The sequence below is a fragment of the Myxocyprinus asiaticus genome, chromosome 6, assembly GCF_019703515.2.
Source record: "Myxocyprinus asiaticus isolate MX2 ecotype Aquarium Trade chromosome 6, UBuf_Myxa_2, whole genome shotgun sequence".
NCBI lineage: Eukaryota > Metazoa > Chordata > Actinopteri > Cypriniformes > Catostomidae > Myxocyprinus > Myxocyprinus asiaticus.
The window spans coordinates 51,176,129-51,188,448 of NC_059349.1; the positions used below are offsets into that span (position 1 = coordinate 51,176,129).

The window sequence follows — 12,320 nt, forward strand, 5'->3', positions numbered from 1 at the left end:
TCTGGAAAAAGACGGTGTGGTTGTTTCAAGGAGCACAATATGTCGATACTTGAACAAACGTGAGCTGCATGGTCGAGAAGCCTTTACTGCGCCAGTGCCACAAAAAAAGCCCGGTTACAATATGCCCGACAACACCTTGACACACCTCACAGCTTCTGGCACACTGTAATTTGGAGTGACGAGACCAAAATAGAGTTTTATGGTCACAACCATAAGCACTATGTTTGGAGAGGGGTTAACAAGTATTGTGCTCCTTGAAACAACCACACCGTCTTTTTCCAGAGCAGCCTGTATTCCTCCTGAGGTTACCTGTGGGTTTTTCTTTGTATCCCGAACAATTCTTCTGACAGTTGTGGCTGAAATCTTTCTTGGTCTACCGGACCTTGGCTTGATATCAAGATCCCTGAATTTTCCACTTCTTAATAAGTGATTGAACAGTACTGACTGGCATTTTCAAGGCTTTGGATATCTTTTTATATCCTTTTCCATCTTTATAAAGTTCCATTGCCTTGTTACGCAGGTCTTTTAACAGTTCTTTTCCGCTCCCCATGGCTCAGTATCTAGCCTGCTCAGTGCATCCACATGAGAGCTAACAAAGTCACTGACTATTTATACACAGACAATAATTGCAATTTAAAAAGCCACAGGTGTGGGAAATTAAACTTTAATTGCCATTTAAACCTGTGAGTGTCACCTTGTGTGTCTGTAACAAGGCCAAATATTCAAGGGTATGTAAACTTTTGATCAGGGCCATTTGGGTGATTTCTGTTATCATTATGATTTAAAAAGGAGCCAAACAACTATGTGATAATAAATGTCTTCATATGATCACTATCCTTAAATAAAAGACAGTTTTATGCATGATCATTCATATTTTCAAAATCAATGCCAAAATTTCACAATTTCTGCCAGGGTATGCAAACTTTTGAGCACAACTGTAAAACAATGTGTGTGTGTGTATGTGTGTATATGTATATATATACACACACACACACACACACACACATATATATATATATATATATATATATATATATATATATGAGTTGGTTAAATATGCTGAATGTAAATTTCTAATTTTAATTTAATATTACTTATTTCAGGTCCAATAGCTCAATATTACTTTAGATTACGTTATTTTAATTTATTTAGCAGTTTTAGCATTAGTTTTTTTTCAATTCAAACTAATTCAGTTCTGATCTGCTTTACCTCTTTTTTGTCTCTGTAACTAAAATTCATGTTCATCACGATAATATTTGCATACTTCATCTTTTTTTTTTTTTTTTACCTTTAACCTTCTTAAATATATTTATAGAATTGTAGGTAGTTAAAATGAGCTGTAACAGTGTCCTGTGTCCCACCATTATTATTCTAATTCTTTTATACTTATGCATGCAGTCAATTGGGAGACAACATGGAATATTTGTACTTTTAGAAGTTAATTTCTCACACAGCAGAACTATCTATATGAACTATCTAATGGTTAAAATAGTGAAAAATATTATGTATAAAAATATAAAAAAATATGACCAATGACAAAACCTAAAATATGCACTTTTCCTTATGCACACATACATTTGAAACTAAAATCATTGTTAAAACAAAAGTTCATGTCCATGCCATTTTTCACCTGCCCTCAAAATTGCTGATTGTGACTTTCAGTTTCCTCTGTTATTCAATTGTATTTGATACTATTTAGTTGATTACTCAGTTTGCACTATTGTTATTATACTATATTACTTATAATTACTTGTGAAAAGTGCTACACGAATATACAGCATTGGCCTATTTTGCTCTATTTTCAATGTACACAACAAAGAATATAAAGAGCAAGAAAATAAATAAATAAAAAATTGTTAAGCCTTTAAGTGTACATCAAGTATTTTGCTTTGGCATATTGCATGTTATGATTGCAATTTACTGTAATGAAAGAAAAAATGTGATTTCACAGAAGATTTGAGCTCAAAAACATTAATCTTTAAGATCTTTCTCATGTGAACTTTGACAACATATCTCTTTCTTACAACAACTGTGGTGACAGCACGAATCACAAAAGCCACTGAAGCATCTGAGGTCTTCCATCATCACTGTGGCCTTCATCACCACACGAGCAACAGGCTGATCCAAAGTAATTTGCACTCCAGTGAAGAAAATTTCAAAACTTAGAGTAACTGTCCAGACTTGTTTTATTTTAGACTGCAGCATTCAGCTCGCAATTACCATGAGCTACAAAAGGCTTTGTCTATAATATGAAAAATTATAATTTCCAAAAGTATTTGAGCAACTTCCTATCCCTTTGAGATACGTTCTAGCAGAGGCTTTAAGAAAAAGAAGAACTTTTTACATATGATAGAGATGACGATCAAGATTTGATTTGAGTAATACAGTATTTCTGAATCACTTGCTTGACAAGACAGATTGGGGGAAAACACATAAAAAGCTAAATGAAGGTGAAAAGGTGTTAGATCTGAAATAGAACAATAATGCACAATGTTCCAGTAATACACTAGCATTCAACAAGCACAAACAATCACAAAAATAAAGTGAAAATGATAAAATACCAGTATTAAAAAAGGGATGAATTGGTAACAATCTAGTACAAGTTTACCATCACTAAAAACATCAATATGTGTGCTATAACATCTATAACATCATACGGTTGGGCAAATGTCACAAAACAAATCTAAGAAATGTCCAGGTCATATTTCACCCCAAAATCAAAAGAGAGCCTTATTATTTAATTTTCTAAAGATGTTTTGAAATGTGACATTTTTATTTAAAAATTAGGCACATTTTCAGTAGCCTAATGTAATGTGCAACACATCTCATTCACTTTACTGTTATGCAAAAACTGTGATTATTTTTAATAATAAATCAGGACAGGTATGATTTTAATTACTGTATTACAGCAATAAAAAAAAAAAACAATTCTGCATTGAAGAAAGAGAATAAATTTTTTTGCATTACATTTGAGAATTTGAGGGAAAATGGGCTTGTTTTTAAATAAAAATAGCAAAAAAATAAATACATTTTGTGGTGAAATATGACTCAAACACATCTTTGTGAGATTCATCCGGGTTAGCACATTACCCACATTTTTTAAACCTACCCAAAACACCCGACAAACTTCATCATTAACCAAAAACACATTCTTGTGTCTCACAAAATCTACTAAACTTTAAAAAAAAAAAAAAACAAGTATATGACGTGAATGTATGGAAACTAACAAAAATGTTACCAATTCCACAACAAATGGCAATCAACTATCTCTTGCTCTATAAGTGCATATATGCACATATTTAGTGCAGTTACAGTATAGATGTGTGTGTGTGTGTGTATATATATATATATATACACACACACACACACACACACACGTATATAGTGACTATTAAATAGTGAAATTTCTAATACATGTTCAAAACCAATTCCTTATATCTTTAGGTAAAAATTCTATCCTAGATGTATTGGCGCATCTTCAAAGTAATTCTTCTGTGCAGTTGCACACAGTTACGTATGGCACAGTGGTTTCATAACACACACAGCTTCATCGGCAGGACTGCGTCCGGTTTGATCTCGAATTTAGATCTGGACCAATGACGGCAAATCCACCAGGAGAACTGGACGCAACCTTCGATTTCTAATCACCATGTTTCTGAAGCTTAGCAAGAGACTTTTAGGTTACTTCTCATGTATATTCTTATTTGGGATTTAAAAAAGTGAAGCATTTGTTATTAATAACAATAAGATACATCTGCATGCTAGGCCACCTTTCTGAAATGATTGTGATTTTTACAGTGAATGTCGCTTTCGCGATTTACTGACAAATCAAACTAAAAAGTTTAAGACTTCTCAGCACTGTAACAAAAATAAATGGATGTTCATACAGTGGCCATTGAAGCGGTCACTCTGGTTTGAAAACAATTAAATGTAATGTGTTATGCCATCTTTTAAATACTTTTTCTTCAGTATATCATTAATGAAATGCTTTGCCTTGCTTATATGTTTGGGGGAATCTCACAGATCCTATCAAGAGCAATTCCAGGTAACATTTCACCCCCAAATAAAAAAAAAAAAAAAATATATATATATTGCTTCAATGAAATTATGGCTATTTTTTAGGACAATATGTTTTATTTTATTTTTTTGCATGAAAGACATCATTTCTATGATAATTAAGCAAATGCACTTTCATTACCGTAATGCGTTGAGACATTTTAATATATAAATTTTTTTTCTTTGTAATTTCTATTATTCTTTGTGGTGATTTTCATTTGATCAACATTCAGTTTTTTTTTACTGTATTATAAAAAAGATGACTGGAATACAATATTTTCTTTTATTTTAATAAGTATTGATTGAAGACAGTAATACAGTAATGATAAATAAGGAGGTGCTTAGTTGTCATGTAAATAATCACAATGCACAACAGGTTTAATTTTCTTTAAGTAAAATACAATTTCTTTTTACATTTGAATTTGGGGTGAAATATGTCCTGAAAATGTTCGTGACAGGTTTTGTGAGATTCTTTCGTAAGCTCAAGAGCTTTTAACAACAACAACAACAACAACAATAAAACACTAATACTTTTAACTATTTGTGAAAAAAAAAAAAAAAAAAGGGAAGAAGAGAATTACCCTCTTTGCCAGATTAGACTTGTGCCAAAGGGCAAGATTTAATTAATTGAGCACTCACAAAGATCTGATTGTGCTGCAATTGATTTCAGATTAAACTTCACATACAGCTTCAAGGGATAGTTCACCCAAAAATGAGAATTTTCTCATCATTTGCTCACCCTCATGACATCCCAGATGTGTATGACTTTCTTTCTTCTGCAGAACACAAACAAAGATTTTTAGAAGAATATTTCAGCTCTGTAGGTCCATACAATGCAAGTGGATGGTGGCCAGAACTTTGATGCTCTAAAAAGCACATAAAGGCAGCATGAAAGTAACCATTTTTTTGTAGGTTTACATTCTTCGTGCATATCACCACCTATTGTGCAGGGAGAAGAATTTATAGTGAAAAACGACTTAAATATTGACCTGTTTCTCACCCACACCTATCATATCACTTCTGAAGACATGGATTTAACCACTGGAGTCTTATGGATTACTTTATGCTGCCTTTATGTGCTTTTTGGAGCTTCAAAGTTCTGGCCACCATTCACTTGCATTGTATGGACCTACAGAGCTGAGATATTCTTCTAAAAATCTTTGTGTTCTTCAGAAGAAAGAAAGTCATACACATCTGGGACGGCATGAAAATAAGTAAATGATGAGAGAATTTTTATTTTTGGGTGAACTATCCATATGTTTTTCAATTAAATAAATTGAATTATAAATCGCAATATCGCAATAATGACCGAACTGAAATGTTTTCCATATTCTCCTCCTGTTTTACCTACTGACCTTTACATTTCACAATTCCTCCCTCACATGTTCAATTCTTTGCTATCCAGTTTTTTCCCAGTGTAATAAACTCATTTCGCTTCACCTTGAGAAATGGTGGTAAACTCTAAACATAACCTTTAGTCTGACCCTTAACCCGAGATGTCACAGCGATGAGCAAACCTAAATACAGGTGAAGTAGTTAAAGGAATAGTTCACCCAAAAATGAAAATCTCTCATTATTTACTTACCCTGATGCCATCCCAGATGTGTATGACTGTGTTTCTTCAGAAGACTTTTTAAAAGAAGATAGAGCTCTGTCAGGTCCTTATAATGGAAGTACACAGGTGCCAGCACTTTGACGGTCCAAAAGTCACATTTAGGCAGCATAAAAGTAATCCACGTGACTCCAGTTGATCAATGAATGTCTTCTGAAGCAAATCGATACGTTTGTGTAAATAATTAACTGATAATTAAAACGTTATTAACTTTTAAAAAGCGCTTCCTGCCAGCAGCTGACCCGAAGCATGACGTAAGCGTGTCGGCGAGTTCACGCGAGAATACGGAAGCGGCACTTATTTACAACAGCAGAATGAACGTCACGCGAGAGTTCGGCCATTTCAAACAGCATCAGACACCTGGACGGAAGCAGCAATTTAAAGTTAAAAACTTTTTAATTATCGACTTGTTTCAAACATAAAAGTATCAATTCCCTTCAGAAGACATTCATCGATCGACTGGAGTTGTATGGATTACTTTTATGCTGCCTAAATGTGACTTTTGGACCGTCAAAGTGCTGGCACCCGTGTACTTCCATTATAAAGACCTGACAGAGCTCTATCTTCTAAAAACCTTCATTTGTGTTCTGCTGAAGAGAAACAGTCATACACATCTGGGATGGCATCTGGGTAAATTAGAGAATCTTCATTTTTGGGTGAACTATTCCTTTAAGCGGTATATTGATGGTCTAACTGTTTACAGGTTGCTCTCTCGCTTGTCTTTGTTAGGCGATGGTTTCATAGCGTCTTTTCCAGGCTTCCCATTGGTAGAAGCAGCTGCGGCTGTAACAGTGGAATCTATGACGGCTGCTGTGGCGTGTTTGATTGGCTCGTCCGCTCGAGATCGTTCCTCTGGGCTAGGCTGGGAGGGCGGAGCCTGTTCAACTGTGGGTGGAGCCGTGTTCTCCTGCTGCACCTTGTGACTCTGGAGGAGGCGGAGCTGAACACGCAGTTCCAAAATGGCCTCCTGTTCCTCATGAATGGCCTGATTCAGATGAGTGTTTTTATTCTGGTAAAAGAGACAAATACACATGGCTTTCACAGTGACTGATATAAAGCATGTCCTTTTTCAAAATACACCTACCTTGTAAACTGCTGCAGTTTTGGTCATATACATTCAAGTCTATCTGTACCGTTTGTTGCATTGCATATGTTTTAAACAGAGAAAAGCATGTATTGGACAAAAAAAAAAAAATGTTTCCTAAATGTTTGCTCCATGTTTCCTATTCACTCCACAATCACTTTTTCTTTCTCACCTCGAGTTCTTCATTCTGTTTTTGTAGGTCTTCTAGAATCATCTGAAGCTCTTCCTCATCTTCACTCTCACTCTCACTGTCTGATGAATATTCCTCCGTCTCACTGCGACCCTGCTGACGGCTGTGCGTGTTCCAAACAAAGAATGAAAAACAAAGAGTAAAAGAAAGAAACAGTGAAGTTCAGGTGTAGGTTTGGGAACTGAGAACCATTTTTAAAAAACATACTTAAGCGAATGGTTTTTGGTTTCATTGGCTCTTCAACATGCAATCTTCTGCAGATGCAGGCAGGCGCAACACCGTGTTTTCTGCGCAACCAGTGATCAGTGTAGTCTGATTCATAAACGAATGACTTATGAAATGGTTCTCTTTAGTGAATCAAAAACATACAGCGAGATCAGTGTAGTCTGATTCCCAAATGAATGACTTCAAAATAGTTCTGTTTAGTGAATCAAAAACATACAGTGTGATCAGTGTAGTCTGATTCCCAAATGAATGACTTCAAAATGGTTCTGTTTAGTGAATCAAAAACATACAGCGAGATCAGTGTAGTCTGATTCCCAAATGAATGAATCTCGAAATGGTTGTATTTAGTGAATCAAAAACATACAGCACGATCAGTGTAGTCTGATTCCCAAATGAATGACTTCAAAATGGTTCTATTTAGTGAATCATAAACATACAGCACGTTCAGTGTAGTCTGATTCCCGAATATATGAATCACGAAATGGTTGTATTTAGCGAATCAAAAACTACCGTACATTCAATGTAGTCTGATTCCCAAATGAATGACTTACGAGTAGTTTAAGTGAATCAAAAACATAAAGCTTGATAAGTGTAATCTGATTCCCAAATGAATGAATCACGAAATGGTTGTATTTAGTGAATTAAAAACATACAGCGCGATCAGTGTAGTCTGATTCCCAAATATATGAATCACGAAATGGTTCTATTTAGTGAATCAAAAACATACAGCACGATAAAACATACGGCGCGATCAGTGTAGTCTGATTCCCAAATTAATGACTCAAGAGATGGTTCTTTTTAGCGAATCAATAACATACAGTGCAATCAGTGTAGTCTGATTCCCGAATATATGAATCACGAAATGGTTCTATTTAGTGAATCAAAAACATACAGCACGATAAAACATACAGCGCGATCATTGTAGTCTGATTCCCGAACGAATGACTTCAAAATGGTTCTATTTAGTGAATCAAAAACATAGTGCGATCAGTGTAGTCTGATTCCCAAATGAATGACTTCAAAATGGTTCTATTTAGTGAATCAAAAACATACAGCATGTTCAGTGTAGTCTGATTCCCAATTCAATTATTTACAAATGATTTTATCCAGTGAATCAATAACGTACAGCGCAATCACAGTAGTCTGATTCCCAAATGAATGACTTACGAGTAGTTTAAGTGAATCAAAAACATAAAGCTTGATAAGTGTAATCTGATTCCCAAATGAATGACTTCAAAATGGTTCTATTTAGTGAATCATAAACATACAGCACGATCAGTGTAGTCTGATTCCCAAATGAATGACTTCAAAATGGTTCTATTTAGTGAATCATAAACATACAGCACGTTCAGTGTAGTCTGATTCCCGAATATATGAATCACGAAATGGTTGTATTTAGCGAATCAAAAACTACCGTACATTCAATGTAGTCTGATTCCCAAATGAATGACTTACGAGTAGTTTAAGTGAATCAAAAACATAAAGCTTGATAAGTGTAATCTGATTCCCAAATGAATGAATCACGAAATGGTTGTATTTAGTGAATTAAAAACATACAGCGCGATCAGTGTAGTCTGATTCCCAAATATATGAATCACGAAATGGTTCTATTTAGTGAATCAAAAACATACAGCACGATAAAACATACGGCGCGATCAGTGTAGTCTGATTCCCAAATTAATGACTCAAGAGATGGTTCTTTTTAGCGAATCAATAACATACAGTGCAATCAGTGTAGTCTGATTCCCGAATATATGAATCACGAAATGGTTCTATTTAGTGAATCAAAAACATACAGCACGATAAAACATACAGCGCGATCATTGTAGTCTGATTCCCGAACGAATGACTTCAAAATGGTTCTATTTAGTGAATCAAAAACATAGTGCGATCAGTGTAGTCTGATTCCCAAATGAATGACTTCAAAATGGTTCTATTTAGTGAATCAAAAACATACAGCATGTTCAGTGTAGTCTGATTCCCAATTCAATTATTTACAAATGATTTTATCCAGTGAATCAATAACGTACAGCGCAATCACAGTAGTCTGATTCCCAAATGAATGACTTACGAGTAGTTTAAGTGAATCAAAAACATAAAGCTTGATAAGTGTAATCTGATTCCCAAATGAATGAATCACGAAATGGTTGTATTTAGTGAATCAAAAACATACAGCGCGATCAGTGTAGTCTGATTCCCAAATGAATGACTTCAAAATGGTTCTATTTAGTGAATCATAAACATACAGCACGTTCAGTGTAGTCTGATTCCCGAATATATGAATCACGAAATGGTTGTATTTAGCGAATCAAAAACTACCGTACATTCAATGTAGTCTGATTCCCAAATTAATGACTCAAGAGATGGTTCTTTTTAGCGAATCAATAACATACAGTGCAATCAGTGTAGTCTGATTCCCGAACGAATGACTCACGAAATGGTTCTATTCAGCAAATCAAAAACATACAGCATGTTCAGTGTAGTCTGATTCCCAATTCAATTATTTACAAATGATTTTATCCAGTGAATCAATAACGTACAGCGCAACCACAGTAGTCTGATTCCCAAATGAATGACTTACGAGTAGTTTAAGTGAATCAAAAACATAAAGCTTGATAAGTGTAATCTGATTCCCAAATGAATGAATCACGAAATGGTTCTATTCAGCGAATCAAAAACATACAGCGCAATCAGTATAGTCTGATTCCCAAATGAATGACTTTCGAAAAATGGTTCTATTTAGTGAATCAAAAACATACAGCTCCTTCACCCAAACCTTCACTCAGGTTTTAGTGATGCTGCAATACAGCAGAAATTAACACATCACTGTTTTGATAACATCACCAGTAATCTCCACATATCTTTGTTCAAAACTAAAACTTCCTGCCCCACAGAAATCAAGAGTTTGATCATTAATTTGCATGAACTCTCACCTCTGTATATCTGCAATCTCCGCACGCAGTCGCTCAATCTCCTCTTTCTCTGTGGCGATCTGCCGTCGCAGCACCTGCTCCAGAGAGATCAACTCCTCCTGCTCTGTTAGAATCTCATTCTCCTGCAGGTAGCACCAGAGAGCCAAATTAAACATCAGTTGGAAGAAAGACCCCTTTTTTGCATACTGTTTGCATTAGTGTTAGCATCTAGTTAAATTCATTACATTAAAATTCATTATAACTTAACATTCAGGTTAATATATTTAAAAAAAGTCAAAATAGAAATAGGGATGGAAATCAGCAGGGAACTGGCAATATAATATTATATTGATATCTGGATTTGCATTACAATAATATTGTTTAGCATATTACGATTCAAAACTGTGATTTTTTTCTAATGTACCTTCAAAAACCCATCGGAAATAGAATATCATCTATACACCTCTGACATACTATTTTGAGTGCACTATAATTTAGAATGCACTACACATAATCTCACTTACTATACATTATGGATAGTATGCAAATTGGGAAGCAGCCTTTCTTCCTCCTGCTTATACACCAAGCTGATTTGTTTATCTGCCTGACAGCTGCACCAGTGTTAAAACATTGACTACACAACTAAACATCATCAGAAACATAGTGAGAGGACAGCAGTTGTAGTGTTTGAGCAGGTGGCCTCACCTGTGCCAGGAGCAGATTAATGACTTCCTCCTCATTCTCAGACATCTCCTCCTTTGACACGTCCTCTTTAGAAAGACTGGCGATCTCCTGTGCGATTTTAGTCTCACACTCCTGCACATTCACAGAGACAGAGAGAAAATGAAACATTTAGCACTGCAGATTGGCAGGGAACTTCTGACATAGCAGTCATTTGTTCTAAACCCCTAAAGCCAAGCGTACACTACACGAGTTGCAGTTGGCGTCCTGCAACTCACAGTCCTGTTTTTCGTCGTCCTGTTGCGAACACTACAGGACTGTAGTGTATCATTAACACAACCATTTGTCCCCGACTGAGACCATGTGTCACACTGGTATTAAGTTGCATTTTAAAGCGAGACATCACTGATTGTACATTTCCAATCGTATACTTATATACCTTTAAATCCGCACGTAACCGGAGAAAAAACTGCCATTACAGCTGCCTTTATTGTCGTCCCATCTCAAAAGGATCGCCCAAAATGCATATTTTTTCTTTTTTTTTCCTCCACTTTTTCTCCCCAATTTGGAATGCCCAATTCTCAATGCGCTCTAAGTCCTCATGGTGGCGTAGTGACTCAATCCGGGTGGCGGAGGACGAATCTCAGTCACCTCCGCGTCTGAGACCGTCAATCCGCGCATCTTAACACGTGGCTTGTTGAGCACGTTATCGCGGAGACATAGCGCATGTGGAGGCTTCACGCTATTCTCCGCGGCATCCACGAACAACTCACCACGCGCCCCACCGAGAGCGAACCACATTATGGTGGTCACGAGGAGGTTACCCCATGTGACTCTACCCTCCCTAGCAACTGGGCCAATTTGGTTGCTTAGGAGACCTGGTTGGAGTCACTCAGCACGCCCTGGATTCGAACTCGCGACTCCAGGTGTGGTGTCAGTGTCTTTACTCACTGAGCTACCCAGGCCCCTCAAAATGCACAAACTCGCACAGTTTATTCTTGATAACATGTCAACAAACATGAAAGAAAGGCTATTGACCGTTTTTATGCGTATTTGCGGTAATTTGCAGAAGAAAAAATATAATAAAAACAGCCGACAATAATAAAGACAGCGGGTAGGTAGATGTGGGTGAAGTTTCATTTTATTTTCTAATAATTTTTTTGTCTTCTGCTACCTTGCCCTCCTCTAGCACTCTCTCTCTATTTCATTGGCTGTGGCTCATTATCGGTCTCTCGCTCGTCGGGACAGTGTGCACATCTGAGGACAAGACATCTGGATATCAAGCTGTTTTGAAAACTCATAGCGTCGTAGCATCTGGGACTAGTCTCTGCATGTGGCAGGAGTGCACACACAAAATTGTTCATCGTGAGATCCGAGACTTCTCGTCGCAGGCCAGTCGCCGACTCAAAACATCAGAGATGAGCTTGAGTCATGTAGTGTATACTAGGCTTAACCCTGATTATAACACCTCTGCAATTAAAGAAATAGTTCACCCATAAAAGAAAATTCTCTCATCATTTACTCACTCATGTCATCCAAGATGTGACTTTCTTTCTTCTG

The 12,320-nt window shown here is 36.2% G+C and overlaps 1 protein-coding gene across 1 annotated transcript in view; it reads right to left on the bottom strand.

The window, feature by feature from the left end:
• Nucleotides 1-2,024: 2,024 nt before the first annotated feature.
• The window catches only part of LOC127443192 (ralA-binding protein 1-like), a 32,082-nt gene continuing 21,786 nt past the window's right edge, over nt 2,025-12,320 (bottom strand). The window contains exons 7-10 of the mRNA XM_051701781.1: nt 10,785-10,895; nt 10,101-10,222; nt 6,925-7,045; nt 2,025-6,677 (exon numbers count right to left, since the gene is read on the bottom strand). Coding sequence (XP_051557741.1) covers nt 6,366-6,677; nt 6,925-7,045; nt 10,101-10,222; nt 10,785-10,895 — 666 coding nt within the window. The 3' untranslated portion in view covers nt 2,025-6,365. The remainder of the gene's footprint in view (nt 6,678-6,924; nt 7,046-10,100; nt 10,223-10,784; nt 10,896-12,320) is intronic.